The sequence below is a fragment of the Aquarana catesbeiana genome, linkage group LG11, assembly GCF_042186555.1.
Source record: "Aquarana catesbeiana isolate 2022-GZ linkage group LG11, ASM4218655v1, whole genome shotgun sequence".
NCBI lineage: Eukaryota > Metazoa > Chordata > Amphibia > Anura > Ranidae > Aquarana > Aquarana catesbeiana.
The window spans coordinates 283853408-283869127 of record NC_133334.1 but is presented as its reverse complement, the minus strand read 5'-3'; the positions used below and the strand labels follow the sequence as shown (position 1 = coordinate 283869127).

The window sequence follows — 15720 nt, the reverse complement described above, 5'->3', positions numbered from 1 at the left end:
GGTACCCGCTGTGCCATCATCAAACACTCGTGACACGCCCAGTACCCGCTGTGCCATCATCAAACAGTGACACGCCTAGTACCTGCTGTGCCACCACCGAAAACCATGACATACCCGGTACACGCTGTGCCATCATCAAACGCCGCGACAAGCCCGGTACCCGCTGTGCCACCACCGAAAACCGTGACACGCCCGGTACCTGCTGTGCCATCATCAAACACACTGTGACAAGCCCGGTACCTGCTGTGCCAACATCAAACACACAGTGACACGCCTGGTACCCGCTGTGCCATCATCAAACACTGTGACACGCCCGGTACCTGCTGTGCCATCATCAAACACACAGTGACACGCCCGGTACCCGCTGTGCCAACATCAAACACACAGTGACACGCCCGGTAACTGCTGTGCCATCATCAAACACTGAGACACACCCGGTACCCGCTGTGCCATCATCAAACACAGTGACACGCCTAGTACCTGCTGTGCCACCACCGAAAACCATGACATGCCCGGTACCCGCTGTGCCATCATCAACACCGCGACAAGCCGGTACCCGCTGTGCCACCACCGAAAACCGTGACACGCCCGGTACCTGCTGTGCCATCATCAAACACTGACACGCCCGGTACCCGCTGTGCCACCACTGAAAACCGTGACGCGTCTGGTACCCGCTGTGCCGCCATCAAATATGCAGGGATTCAGCAGGTCCTCATTATCTCTTTACAAACTGCAAATACAGAGAAATAATTAGAATAGGCGGATGCTGATCTCCAGTCCAGCAGAGGAAAGCTCAGGCAGAGCTGACAACACGGCTCAGGATTTCATTCAAGTAGAGGCAGAGTTGTCAGGCAGGCAGGAAACTCCCTGGATTTCTGTCAGATTAACGGATATTTTTTTGTATTTTCTTCATTTGTAAAGAGGCAAAAAATATAAATTTATTGCAGGGATGTACTGTAAATGTTTTTTCTTTATATATATATATATATATATATATATATATATATATATATATATATATATATATAGCCCAGACATACATAACACATGAAGGGAACATAAGCAGCAATAAGTTTTCATGTTATCTTGATAATCTCTGGTATAGTTTGTGGTTAGAATGATGTCATGGAAAGGAATATACGCCGTATACATTCTTATTGCATAGTATGCTCCGCCCTCATGCAGACTTTTCACCCCGGACTGCGGCCCGTCTTTCTGATAACGCCGCTAATCATTCATTCCTCAGTAGAATGAGCGGAGAGCAGACTATATATATATATATATATATATATATATATATATATATATATATATATATATATATATATATATATATATATATATATATGACCCCCGAGGGCTGAACGCCCCCCCCCCCTCCCCCCAGTGCTCTGGGAGTGATGAGATGGACGAGTATCTGGCGGGAAGTAGGTCAGACTCTTCGCCGTTCTTTGCTGCACTAACTGCGGACATTTCTTCTTTTCCAGCTGCCGGTACGGAGCGGCCGAGCCACACACCATCGCTTCCTTCTTAGGAGGTAAATCTCTCATCTGTCTGATAACAAGACGTTCATCATAAACCTCTCCTGTGTTACTGACACACCCGGCACACACTATAATCACACTATGGGGGGAGGGTTACTGGAGCACAGAATCTGGTGCAGCCGTCCATGGGAGCCAATCAGATTCCAGGTTTTATTGTCAAAGCTTCACTGAACAAGCTGAAGTTAGAAGCTGATTGGCCACCATGCACAGCTGCACCAGATTTTGCAGTTTTAGTAAATCTCCCTCAATGCATCTTTTTCTAATCTAGTATAACAATGTATCTTCTCCTCTAGTATGACGATGTATCTTCTCCTCTAGTATGACGATGTATCTTCTCCTCTAGTATGACGATGTATCTTCTCCTCTAGTGTGACGATGTATCTTCTCCTCTAGTGTGACGATGTATCTTCTCCTCTAGTGTGACGATGTATCTTCTCCTCTAGTGTGACGATGTATCTTCTCCTCTAGTGTGACGATGTATCTTCTCCTCTAGTATGACCATGTATCGTCTCCTCTAGTGTGACAATGTATTGTCTATTCTTCTATTGAAGGTGTTAAGCAGCCACAGCCTGAGGAGAAAAGTCTGATCCCTGCTAGCAGTTTTAGATTGGGGCCCTTGCTGTCTGCTGAGAAGCAGTGGTATCCATGCAGAGGTCCAACATGCCCCCTACTGAGTCAAACCTAGAGTTCTACAACCAGCAAATTGGAGATCTTGGCAGGGGGTGTGTCAGACCTCTACAGAGAGGTCACTGGTTCCTCACAGAGAGCAGGGGCCCCTCTTTACAGCTGCTGGCAGGGGACTGGCTTCTCTATTCAGGCTGGCTTTTAAAGCAAACAAACTTTAGACTTTGCACATCTTTTGTTTTGTATTCAGCTCATTCACCCCAAAGGTTCATCTGGGCTTCAGCACCTCTTCTGGGTTTACTGGACGCCATTCGTCACTCACATCGTAATTTCCATCCCCCTCAATCACCTGCTGGATGTTTATTGTTCACATTAATAACCTTCCATTTCTGTTTTTCAGGAGCTGCTGCCCAGGAAGCCATAAAGATCATTACAAAGCAGTTTGTGATATTTAATAACACCTTCATCTACAACGCCATGTCCCAGACCTCAGCCACCTTCCAGCTCTGATAACACCTTCATCTACAACGCCATGTCCCAGACCTCGGCCACCTTCATCTACAACGCCATGTCCCAGACCTCAGCCACCTTCCAGCTCTGATAACACCTTCATCTACAACGCCATGTCCCAGACCTCAGCCACCTTCCAGCTCTGATAACACCTTCATCTACAACGCCATGTCCCAGACCTCGGCCACCTTCATCTACAACGCCATGTCCCAGACCTCGGCCACCTTCCAGCTTTGATAACACCTTCATCTACAACGCCATGTCCCAGACCTCGGCCACCTTCATCTACAACGAACGCCATGTCCCAGACCTCGGCCACCTTCCAGCTCTGATAACACCTTCATCTACAACGCCATGTCCCAGACCTCGGCCACCTTCATCTACAACGCCATGTCCCAGACCTCGGCCACCTTCATCTACAACGCCATGTCCCAGACCTCGGCCACCTTCCAGCTTTGATAACACCTTCATCTACAGCGCCACGTCCCAGACCTCAGCCACCTTCATCTACAACGCCATATTCCAGACCTCAGCTACCTTCCAGCTCTGATAACACCTTCATCTACAACGCCATGTCCCAGACATCGGCCACCTTCTTCTACAGCGCCATGTCCCAGACCTCAGCTACCTTCCAGCTCTGATAACACCTTCATCTACAACGCCATGTCCCAGACCTCGGCCACCTTCATCTACAACGCCATGTCCCAGACCTCGGCCACCTTCCAGCTTTGATAACACCTTCATCTACAACGCCATGTCCCAGACCTCAGCTACCTTCCAGCTCTGATAACACCTTCATCTACAACGCCATGTCCCAGACCTCGGCCACCTTCATCTACAACGCCATGTCCCAGACATCGGCCACCTTCCAGCTCTGATAACACCTTCATCTACAACGCCATGTCCCAGACCTCGGCCACCTTCATCTACAACGCCATGTCCCAGACCTCGGCCACCTTCCAGCTTTGATAACACCTTCATCTACAGCGCCACGTCCCAGACCTCAGCCACCTTCATCTACAACGCCATATTCCAGACCTCAGCTACCTTCCAGCTCTGATAACACCTTCATCTACAACGTCATGTCCCAGACATCGGCCACCTTCTTCTACAGCGCCATGTCCCAGACCTCAGCTACCTTCCAGCTCTGATAACACCTTCATCTACAACGCCATGTCCCAGACATCGGCCACCTTCTTCTACAGCGCCATGTCCCAGACCTCAGCTACCTTCCAGCTCTGATAACACCTTCATCTACAACGCCATGTCCCAGACCTCAGCTACCTTCATCTACAACACCATGTCCCAGACCTCGGCCACCTTCCAGCTCTGATAACACCTTCATCTACAACGCCATGTCCCAGACCTCGGCCACCTTCATCTACAGCACCATGTCCCAGACCTCGGCCACCTTCCAGCTTGGATTTCTCAGAGAATCGGCTTTGTTTCTATTATTCTCCGGACGTTATTTCTTTCCTTTGAAGGGACAGAGCCCCTAACACTGGTATGTAAGGAGAGGACTGACTCACCCATTGGCTTCTTCTTGGCAACAGGCGCAGTGGGCTCCCTTCAGATTCTGTTGCATTGATATGGCACCCCCAATCCATCGGCTAGATTTGTGTTCCTTTACAGATAAAGACGGCTGTAGATGAGGAGGAGGGAGTGACAGACGTATTCTGTGGTCCTGATGGTGGGAACCGGGGTCATTTAGACTCCCAGCGTCCAGTATAGAAATATCAGCTCTGGACGGCAGGACCCCGTCTGTCTCAGAATGTAGAAATTGTAGAATAAAAATGTTCTTGACAGTAGAACAAATCCCAATAAAGAGTTTGATTTTCTGTGTGTCGGCTTTCTATCACATGATTGTATTCTCCCTGGGTGACGTCATGTGACGTCACGGACTTTCATTGGTGATATGTGAATGACGGGTGCAGTTACAGGCATCATTCAGATAGAATTTTTTTTCAGATTCTCTTCACCATAAGAACAAATGATAGTGGCTGTTCAGCCGCTTGATTGTTCTTACAGGCGGCGGGAGGAGACGCCCCCCTCCCTTCCCCCTCCCCCGCGGCCCTCCGGTGCTTCTACCGGCTCACCCATGCAATCGGCTCGCCCCGAGAAGGAATCTGCTGGTGCTGGAAGTTTGTGATAGAGAATACTGCGGGCCAGATGGTCCCCGGAAGTCTCTATGACCTCCCGGAGGCCGGGGGGGGATGTTATGACATCACAGCCGGCCTCTGCATTTCAAAAAGTGCCGCCGCCTCGGCTGGTAAGCCAAGATCTTTTTTTTTTTTTTTTAATTTCAGGCTTCCCAGCCTGGAGGAGAGATGTGAGGACATATAGACCCCTCAGATCTCACTGCAAAGAGGGCCTGTCCCGCCCTATTCCTATTACATGGGATGTTTACATTCCTTGTAATAGGAATAAAAGTGATAAAAAAAATGCAAAAAGAAAGTGTCAAAATAGGAAAATAAAAGTAAAATAAACAATAAAAAGTGCCCCGTCCCCGCTTACAGAAGTGAATGTATACATAATTCACACCCACATATGAAAACGACTTTCAAACCACATGTGCGGTATCGCCACAATCGTTGGAGCGATAATTCTACAAAAGACCTTCTCTGTGACTCTGAACATGTAACCTGTAAACATTTTTACATTATTTTACTATGGAGATTTTTAAAGTGGATGTAAACCCAAAAATCTTTTTTTTTTTTTTAATGAAGGCTCATATCTGTTACAAGTAAATAGATAGGGGGCGCTAGAGACTAGAATAGAATAGTTTAAAGTGCAAAATCAAAAAATACTTAATTGAATACCATAATTGGTACAAAATTTATAAAGAATAATAAATTAATGGCAATAAAGTTAGTACATGGCCTACAAAAGACAATGCATTGATAACAGTGCTGGTGATAAATGTTCCCAATACAGTGAATACATTCTAAAGTGAAGTGATATCTTCCAATATGTGCCAAATTCTTGCCGCTGATATAAAAAGTTCCGTCACCAAAGTAAAGAAGAGAATACACCTTGAAGTAATAGATATCTGCTTACCAGATACCAATGACCCCTTTACTTAAAAAGAGAGTCACTAGTGCTTGTGCAGGATTGTGCCTGTTCACATGGACGGCTGGATGATGCTTTAGGCATGGACCCCTCCGGTCCCAATCGTTCAAGAAAAGGATATATGAGAAACAAACCAATCTGTTTATCTGTTACAGTAGAGGATGTCATGTCATCTGTGCCCCGACTTGCCACGAAGAGATAATCCAGCTCTGAGCAATCCTCTGATCTTTTTTAAGTGAGATAAAAACAGACGCAGAGAGATCGAAGTCCATTCTCCCCCCTTGCTGTGAATGACGGGTGATTGCCTTATCTCATGCAGGAGGTGAGAGAGACATTCTGTGTACTTCACATCCCCTCCTCCTTTCTTCTCCAGCTCTCCCAGGATTGGCTGCTCCACAACTCAGTATGATTGGACATGCTGAAGTCATGTGGTGACTTTCCTGGGTTTTGACTGGATGTTAATGATCATGGGGCATAATCCACCAGTGTAAGAAATATGGATGGCCGGCCAAGGGGAGTGTAGAGGTGGGCGGGGAGTCTGCTGACATCACGACTCCACCCATTGAGCTCCAGGCAACAGACCCGCCCACAGAATCCGGAGTATTGCGGGGCTCCAAACAGGTAAAGGGGAGATATTTGACAGGTGAGGACACATGCAGGAGGCGTGTCTATCCTTAGAGATACATGCAGGAGGCGTGTCTATCCTTAGAGATACATGCAGGAGGCGTGTCTATCCTTAGAGATACATGCAGGAGGCGTGTCTATTCTTATAGATACATACAGGAGGCGTGTCTATCCTTAGAGATACATGCGGGAGGCGTGTCTATCCTTAGTGATACATACAGGAGGCGTGTCTATCCTTAGAGATACATGCAGGAGGCGTGTCTATTCTTATAGATACATACAGGAGGCGTGTCTATCCTTAGAGATACATGCGGGAGGCGTGTCTATCCTTAGTGATACATACAGGAGGCGTGTCTATCCTTATAGATACATGCAGGAGGCGTGTCTATCCTTAGTGATACATACAGGAGGCGTGTCTGTCCTTATAGATACATGCAGGAGGCGTGTCTATCCTTAGAGATACATGCAGGAGGCGTGTCTATCCTTAGAGATACATGCAGGAGGCGTGTCTATTCTTATAGATACATACAGGAGGCGTGTCTATCCTTAGAGATACATGCGGGAGGCGTGTCTATCCTTAGTGATACATACAGGAGGCGTGTCTATCCTTATAGATACATGCAGGAGGCGTGTCTATCCTTAGTGATACATACAGGAGGCGTGTCTATCCTTATAGATACATGCAGGAGGCGTGTCTATCCTTAGAGATACATGCAGGAGGCGTGTCTATTCTTATAGATACATACAGGAGGCGTGTCTATCCTTAGAGATACATGCAGGAGGCGTGTCTATCCTTAGTGATACATACAGGAGGCGTGTCTATCCTTATAGATACATGCAGGAGGCGTGTCTATCCTTAGAGATACATGCAGGAGGCGTGTCTATTCTTATAGATACATACAGGAGGCGTGTCTATCCTTAGAGATACATGCAGGAGGCGTGTCTATTCTTATAGATACATACAGGAGGCGTGTCTATCCTTAGAGATACATGCAGGAGGCGTGTCTATCCTTATAGATACATACAGGAGGCGTGTCTATCCTTATAGATACATACAGGAGGCGTGTCTATCCTTAGAGATACATGCGGGAGGCGTGTCTATCCTTAGAGATACATGCGGGAGGCGTGTCTATTCTTATAGATACATACGGAGGCGTGTCTATCCTTAGAGATACATGCGGGAGGATACATGCGGGAGGCGTGTCTATCCTTAGAGATACATGCGGGAGGCGTGTCTATCCTTAGAGACACATGCGGGAGGCGTGTCTATCCTTAGAGACACATGCGGGAGGCGTGTCTATCCTTAGAGATACATGCGGGAGGCGTGTCTATCCTTAGAGACAAATGCGGGAGGCGTGTCTATCCTTAGAGACACATGCGGGAGGCGTGTCTATCCTTAGAGACACATGCGGGAGTCGTGTCTATCCTTAGAGACACATGCGGGAGGCGTGTCTATCCTTAGAGATACATGCGGGAGGCGTGTCTATCCTTAGAGATACATGCAGGAGGCGTGTCTATCCTTAGAGATACATGCAGGAGGCGTGTCTATTCTTATAGATACATACGGGAGGCGTGTCTATCCTTAGAGATACATGCGGGAGGCGTGTCTATCCTTAGTGATACATACAGGAGGCGTGTCTATCCTTAGTGATACATACAGGAGGCGTGTCTATCCTTATAGATACATGCAGGAGGCGTGTCTATCCTTAGAGATACATGCGGGAGGCGTGTCTATCCTTAGTGATACATACAGGAGGCGTGTCTATCCTTATAGATACATGCGGGAGGCGTGTCTATCCTTAGAGATACATGCGGGAGGCATGTCTATTCTTATAGATACATACAGGAGGCGTGTCTATCCTTATAGATACATGCAGGAGGCGTGTCTATCCTTAGAGATACATGCAGGAGGCGTGTCTATCCTTAGTGATACATACAGGAGGCGTGTCTATCCTTATAGATACCTACAGGAGGCGTGTCTATCCTTAGTGATACATACAGGAGGCGTGTCTATCCTTATAGATACATGCAGGAGGCGTGTCTATCCTTAGAGATACATGCGGGAGGCGTGTCTATCCTTAGTGATACATACAGGAGGCGTGTCTATCCTTAGAGATACATGCAGGAGGCATGTCTATCCTTAGAGATACATGCAGGAGGCGTGTCTATTCTTATAGATACATACGGGAGGCGTGTCTATCCTTAGAGATACATGCAGGAGGCGTGTCTATCCTTAGTGATACATACAGGAGGCGTGTCTATCCTTATAGATACATACAGGAGGCGTGTCTATCCTTATAGATACATACGGGAGGCGTGTCTATCCTTATAGATACATGCGGGAGGCGTGTCTATTCTTATAGATACATACGGAGGCGTGTCTATCCTTAGAGATACATGCGGGAGGCGTGTCTATCCTTAGAGATACATGCGGGAGGCGTGTCTATCCTTAGAGATACATGCGGGAGGCGTGTCTATCCTTAGAGACACATGCGGGAGGCGTGTCTATCCTTAGAGATACATGCGGGAGGCGTGTCTATCCTTAGAGATACATGCGGGAGGCGTGTCTATCCTTAGAGACACATGCGGGAGGCGTGTCTATCCTTATAGATACATGCGGGAGGCGTGTCTATCCTTAAAGACACATGCGGGAGGCGTGTCTATCCTTAGAGACACATGCGGGAGGCGTGTCCTTAGAGATCAGCACTATGGAAGTCCTCTAGAAATGATCAGAGCGGTTTTAGATCCACATTAAGGACTGAAGTTTGGTGCCGTTCTCTGAGTGTTCACAATTGTAAAGTGTAAAGTGTGACATGTTTGGTTTCTATTTACTCGGCATAACATCGTCTTTTATATTATACAAAAAATTGGGCTAACTTTACTGTTTTATTTTTTTTTAATTCATGAAACTTTATTTTCCAAAAAAAACACGTTTGAAAAATCGCAGCCTAAATATCATGCGAGGTAAAATATTCCAAGACCGTCATTTTATTCCCCAGGGTCTCTGCTAAAACAATATATATAATATTTCTGAGTAAAATAAATGATTGTTCCATGTTGGAGAGGAGTGTCGTGGGGGTGGGGAGGGGTATTATGAAGTCTTGTTGCCCCTTTGGTGGGTGAGAAGATCCGGTGAGGACGACACGCGGGCGCGGCCCCATTCTATTCACCACAGAGGAATGTTTCTTCAATGTTTGAGATGTTTTTGTTTTTTTGGACATTTTATATCTGATGACACAATGAATATTATATATATATATATACATCCGATACATTGTATACGATCCTCTGTATACATGATTGTCACTTCCTCTCATCCTTCTATATTATCTCCTCACATCTCACACTCCTCCCCCTCCTGTCCATCAACACCGGGCCCCGCCCCCCATAGGCAGTTCTCATCCAATCACCTTTCCTCCCGCCCCCTCTGCGCTATCTCCTCCTGTCAGCTTGGCCGATCTTTCCCCTCCCCCGCGTCTCCCTATCCAATCACAGCCCGCGGGTGTTGATGACGTTGGCGGAAGTGCCGTTCCTTTCTACTTCCGGCGGTAAGAGCGGGAAAGGAGCCTGTAGGATGGCGGTGTGTGATGTGGGCGGGTCCTCTGTGTAGTACTACAAATCCCAGCGTGCTGAGGGGGAGGGGGGAGATCTGTGCGAAAAGGACTCAGGGGGTCATGTTTGGTTACCAGGCAACCAGTCACTTCCGGTGTGTCATCCATCCTGACACCCCACGTGACCCCGGAAGTCAGCTGATCCCATCCATAGAGGAAATAACAAACCTGATCAGACCCTCCAACCCCTCCCCCACTCCCAACCCCTCCCCCACTTCCACCTAACTCCTCCTCCCAACCCCTCCCCCACTTCCACCTAACTCCTCCTCCCAACCCCTCCCCCACTTCCACCTAACTCCTCCTCCCAACCCCTCCCCCACTTCCACCTAACTCCTCCCCCAACCTCTCCCCCTCACCCCCCCCACTTTCACCCAACCCCTCCCCCTCCCTAACTTCCACCCAACCCCTCCCCCTCCCTAACTTCCACCCAACCCCTCCCCCACTCCCAACCCCTCCCCCACTTCCACCTAACTCCTCCCCCAACCCCTCCCCCACTTCCACCTAACTCCTCCCCCACTTCCACCTAACTCCTCCCCCAACCCCTCCCCCACTTCCACCTAACTCCTCCTCCCAACCCCTCCCCCTCACCCCCCCCACTTCCACCCAACCCCTCCCCACTTCCACCTAACTCCTCCTCCCAACCCCACCCCCCCCACTTCCACCTAACTCCTCCTCCCAACCCCTCCCCCACTTCCACCCAACCCCTCCCCCACTCCCAACCCCTCCCCCACTTCCACCTAACTCCTCCTCCCAACCCCTCCCCCTCACCCCCCCCACTTCCACCCAACCCCTCCCCACTTCCACCTAACTCCTCCCCCAACCCCTCCCCCACTTCCACCCAACTCCTCCCCCACTTCCACCCAACCCCTCCCCCACTTCCACCCAACCCCTCCCTAACTTCCACCCAACTCCTCCCCCAACCCCTCCCCCACTCCCAACCCCTCCCCCACTTCCACCCAACCCCTCCCTAACTTCCACCCAACTCCTCCCCCAACCCCTCCCCCACTCCCAACCCCTCCCCCACTTCCACCTAACTCCTCCCCCAACCCCTCCCTCACTTCCACCCAACCCCTCCCCCACTTCCACCTAACTCCTCCCCCACTTCCACCCAACCCCTCCCCCCCACTTCCACCCAACTACTCCTCCCAACCCCCCCTCCCCCTCCCCCCACTTCCACCCAACTCCTCCTCCCAACCCCCCCCACTTCCACCCAACTCCTCCTCCCAGCCCCAAACCCTCCCCCACTTCCACCCAACTCCTCCCCCACTTCCACCTAACTCCTCCTCCCAACCACTCCCCTCCCCCACTTCCACCCAACCCCTCCCCCACTTCCACCCAACTCCTCCCCCACTTCCACCTAACTCCTCCTCCCAACCACTCCCCACTTCCACCCAACCCCTCCCCCACTTCCACCCAACCCCTCCCCACTTCCACCTAACTCCTCCCCCAACCCCTCCCCCACTTCCACCCAACCCCTCCCCCACTTCCACCTAACTCCTCCCCAACCCCTCCCCCACTTCCACCCAACCCCTCCCCCTCCCTAACTTCCACCCAACTCCTCCCCCACTCCCAACCCCTCCCCCCACTTCCACCCAACCCCTCCCTAACTTCCACCCAACCCCTCCCCCACTCCCAACCCCTCCCCCACTTCCACCTAACTCCTCCCCCAACCCCTCCCTCACTTCCACCCAACCCCTCCCCCACTTCCACCTAACTCCTCCCCCAACCCCTCCCCCACTTCCACCAACCCCTCCCCCTCCCTAACTTCCACCCAACTCCTCCCCAACCCCTCCCCCACTCCCAACCCCTCCCCCACTTCCACCTAACTCCTCCCCCAACCCCTCCCTCACTTCCACTCAACCCCTCCCCCACTTCCACCTAACTCCTCCCCCAACCCCTCCCCCACTTCCACCCAACCCCTCCTCCCCACTTCCACCCAACTACTCCTCCCAACCCCCCCTCCCCCTCCCCCCACTTCCACCCAACTCCTCCTCCCAACCCCCCCCACTTCCACCCAACTCCTCCTCCCAACCCCCCCTCACCCCCCCCACTTCCACCCAACTCCTCCTCCCAGCCCCAAACCCTCCCCCACTTCCACCCAACTCCTCCCCCACTTCCACCTAACTCCTCCTCCCAACCACTCCCCTCCCCCACTTCCACCCAACCCCTCCCCCACTTCCACCCAACTCCTCCCCCACTTCCACCTAACTCCTCCTCCCAACCACTCCCCACTTCCACCCAACCCCTCCCCCACTTCCACCCAACTCCTCCCCCACTTCCACCTAACTCCTCCTCCCAACCACTCCCCTCCCCCACTTCCACCCAACCCCTCCCCCACTTCCACCCAACTCCTCCTCCCAACCCCTCCCTCACTTCCACCCAACCCCTCCCCCAACCCCTCCCTCACTTCCACCCAACCCCTCCCTCCACTCCTCCCCCCAACCCCACCCCCACCTCATCCAAACCCCTCCCCCACTTCCACCCAACCTCTCCCCCACTTCCACTCCACTCCTCACCCCTCCTCCCAACCCCCCAACTCCTCCTCCCAACCCCCCCCACCACTCCTCCACTTCCAACCAACTCCTCCCTCCACCACTCCTCCTCCTTCCCCCAACCCCTCTCACCCACTCACCCCACCCCTCCCCCACCTTGTGCCCAGATCTGGGAGGCTAAAAATTTGACCAGCTACCCCCCCCCCGCTGTCCAATATGGGGGGATCCTTGTAGGGGGAGGGGTGGTGGATAGTTTGGGGTTCTATTATTAGGGTGACCCCTCCCCCACGCTAAGATATTCACCTATTCTGAAGGAACATATTAGGAGTCACCGTCACTCATCTCTGTAGCTCTGAGCACTGCGGAGAAATTCATCTTCATCTCGATCAGCCACTGAGGTCCCAACTCCTCCCAGTCCAAGAGGGGGCGGAGCTTACCCATCTCTACTAAACACCTCCTGGCAGAACCCCCTCCCTCCAATCAGTGCGTCCGGGAGCAAAATCCCCTCCCCCCAATCAGTGGGTCCGGGAGCAAAATCCCCATCCCCCCAATCAGTGGGTCCGGGAGCAAAATCCCCTCCCTCCAATCAGTGCGTCCGGGAGCAGAACCCCCTCCCCCCAATCAGTGCGTCCGGGAGCAGAACCCCCCAATCAGTGCGTCCGGGAGCAGAATCCTCTCCCCCCAATCAGTGCGTCCGGGAGCAGAACCCCCCAATCAGTGCGTCCGGGAGCAGAACCCCCCAATCAGTGCGTCCGGGAGCAGAACCCCCCAATCAGTGCCCAGGGTTCCCTCCCTTCTCCTCCTTTCTCCTCCGGGGTTCCCTCCCTCCTCCTCCTCTCTCCTCCGGGGTTCCCTCCCTCCTCCTCCTCTCTCCTCCGGGGTTCCCTCCCTCCTCCTCCTCTCTCCTCCGGGGTTCCCTCCCTCCTCCTCCTCTCTCCTCCGGGGTTCCCTCCCCCCTCCTCCTCTCTCCTCCGGGGTTCCCTCCCCCCTCCTCCTCTCTCCTCCGGGGTTCCCTCTCCCTCCTCCTCTCTCCTCCTGGGTTCCCTCTCCCTCCTCCTCTCTCCTCCTGGGTTCCCTCCCCCCTCCTCCTCTCTCCTCCGGGGTTCTCTCCCCCTCCTCCTCTCTCCTCCTGGGTTCCCTCCCCCCTCCTCCTCTCTCTTCCGGGGTTCCCTCCCCCCTCCTCCTCTCTCCTCCGGGGTTCCCTCCCCCTCCTCCTCTCTCCTCCTGGGTTCCCTCCCCCCTCCTCCTCTCTCCTCCTGGGTTCCCTCCCCCCTCCTCTCTCCTCCGGGGTTCCCTCCCCCTCCTCCTCTCTCCTCCTGGGTTCCCTCCCCCTCCTCCTCTCTCCTCCGGGGTTCCCTCCCCCTCCTCCTCTCTCTTCCGGGGTTCCCTCCCTCCCCCCTCCTCTCTCCTGAGGGGGTTCCCTCCCCCCTCCTCTCTCCTCCGGGGTTCCCTCCTCCTCTCTCCTCTGGGGTTCCCTCCCCCCTCCTCCTCTCTCCCCCGGGGTTCCCTCCCTTATCCTCTCTCCTCAGGGGTTCCCTCCCCCCTCCTCCTCTCTCTTCCGGGGTTCCCTCCCTCCCCCCTCCTCTCTCCTGAGGGGGTTCCCTCCCCCCTCCTCTCTCCTCCGGGGTTCCCTCCTCCTCTCTCCTCTGGGGTTCCCTCCCTTCTCCTCCTCTCTCCTCAGGGGGTTCCCTCCCTTCTCCTCCTCTCTCCTCAGGGGGTCCCTCCCTTCTCCTCCTCTCTCCTCAGGGGGTTCCCTCCCTTCTCCTCCTCTCTCCTCAGGGGGTTCCCTCCCTTCTCCTCCTCTCTCCTCCGGGGTTTCTTCCCTCCTCCTCCTCTCTCCTCAGGGGGTTCCTTCCCTCCTCCTCCTCTCTCCTCCGGTGTTTCCTCCCTCCTCCTCCTCTCTCCTCCGGGGTTTCCTCCCTCCTCCTCCTCTCTCCTCCGGGGTTTCCTCCCTCCTCCTCCTCTCTACTCCGGGGTTCCCTCCCTTCTCCTCCTCTCTCCTCCGGGGGTTCCTTCCCTTCTCCTCCTCTCTCCTCAGGGGGTTCCTTCCCTCCTCCTCCTCTCTACTCCGGGGTTCCCTCCCTTCTTCTCCTCTCTCCTCCGGGGTTCTTTCCCTCCTCATCCTCTCTCCTCCGGGGTTTCCTCCATCCTCCTCCTCTCTCCTCCGGGGTTCCCTCCCTTCTTCTCCTCTCTCCTCCGGGGTTCCTTCCCTCCTCATCCTCTCTCCTCCGGGGTTTCCTCCCTCCTCCTCCTCTCTCCTCCGGGGTTTCCTCCCTCCTCCTCCTCTCTACTCCGGGGTTCCCTCCCTTCTCCTCCTCTCTCCTCAGGGGGTTCCCTCCCTTCTCCTCCTCTCTCCTCCGGGGGTTCCCTCCCTTCTCCTCCTCTCTCCTCAGGGGGTTCCCTCCCTTCTCCTCCTCTCTCCTCCGGGGGTTCCCTCCCTTCTCCTCCTCTCTCCTCAGGGGGTTCCCTCCCTTCTCCTCCTCTCTCCTCCGGGGGTTCCTTCCCTTCTCCTCCTCTCTCTCCTCCGGGGGTTCCTTCCCTTCTCCTCCTCTGGGGTTTCCTCCCTCCTCCTCCTCTCTCCTCCGGGGTTCCCTCCACTCTCCTCAGGGGGTTCCCTCCCTTCTCCTCCTCTCTCCTCCGGGGGTTCCTTCCCTTCTCCTCCTCTCTCCTCAGGGGGTTCCTTCCCTCCTCCTCCTCTCTACTCCGGGTTCCCTCCCTTCTCCTCCTCTCTCCTCCGGGGGTTCCTTCCCTTCTCCTCCTCTCTCCTCCGGGGGTTCCTCCCTTCTCCTCCTCTCTCCTCAGGGGGTTCCCTCCCTTCTCCTCCTCTCTCCTCAGGGGGTTCCCTCCCTTCTCCTCCTCTCTCCTCAGGGGGTTCCTTCCCTCCTCCTCCTCTCTACTCCGGGTTCCTTCCCTTCTCCTCCTCTCTCTCCTCCGGGGTTCCTTCCCTTCTCCTCCTCTCTCCTCCTGGGTTTCCTCCCTCCTCCTCCTCTCTCTTCCGGGGTTCCCTCCCTTATCCTCTCTCCTGAGGGGGTTCCCTCCGTCCCCCCTCCTCTCTCCTCCGGGGTTCCCTCCTCCTCTCTCCTCCGGGGTTCCCTCCCTTCTCCTCCTCTCTCCTCAGGGGGTTCCCTCCCTTCTCCTCCTCTCTCCTCAGGGGGTCCTCCTCTCTCCTCCGGGGTTCCCTCCCTTCTCCTCCTCTCTCCTCAGGGGGTTCCCTCCCCCCCCCTCCTCTCTCTTCCGGGGTTCCCT

The 15720-nt window shown here is 53.5% G+C and overlaps 1 protein-coding gene and 1 long non-coding RNA gene across 2 annotated transcripts in view; one reads left to right on the top strand and one right to left on the bottom strand.

Annotated features, from left to right (window-relative positions):
- Positions 1–2906, top strand: part of NAE1 (NEDD8 activating enzyme E1 subunit 1) — a gene marked incomplete at its 5' end in the record, with an annotated part of 68453 nt that extends 65547 nt beyond the window's left edge. Inside the window, 2 exon segments of the mRNA XM_073605982.1 lie at positions 1488–1537; positions 2569–2906. Coding sequence (XP_073462083.1) covers positions 1488–1537; positions 2569–2678 — 160 coding nt within the window. The 3' untranslated portion in view covers positions 2679–2906.
- LOC141112879 (uncharacterized) lies at positions 2573–4523 on the bottom strand. Its single transcript, XR_012236655.1, has 3 exons — positions 3017–4523; positions 2858–2957; positions 2573–2747 (listed from the first exon to the last, which is right to left on the bottom strand). It is a non-coding gene; the product is annotated as an uncharacterized lncRNA (long non-coding RNA).
- Positions 4524–15720: the final 11197 nt, after the last annotated feature.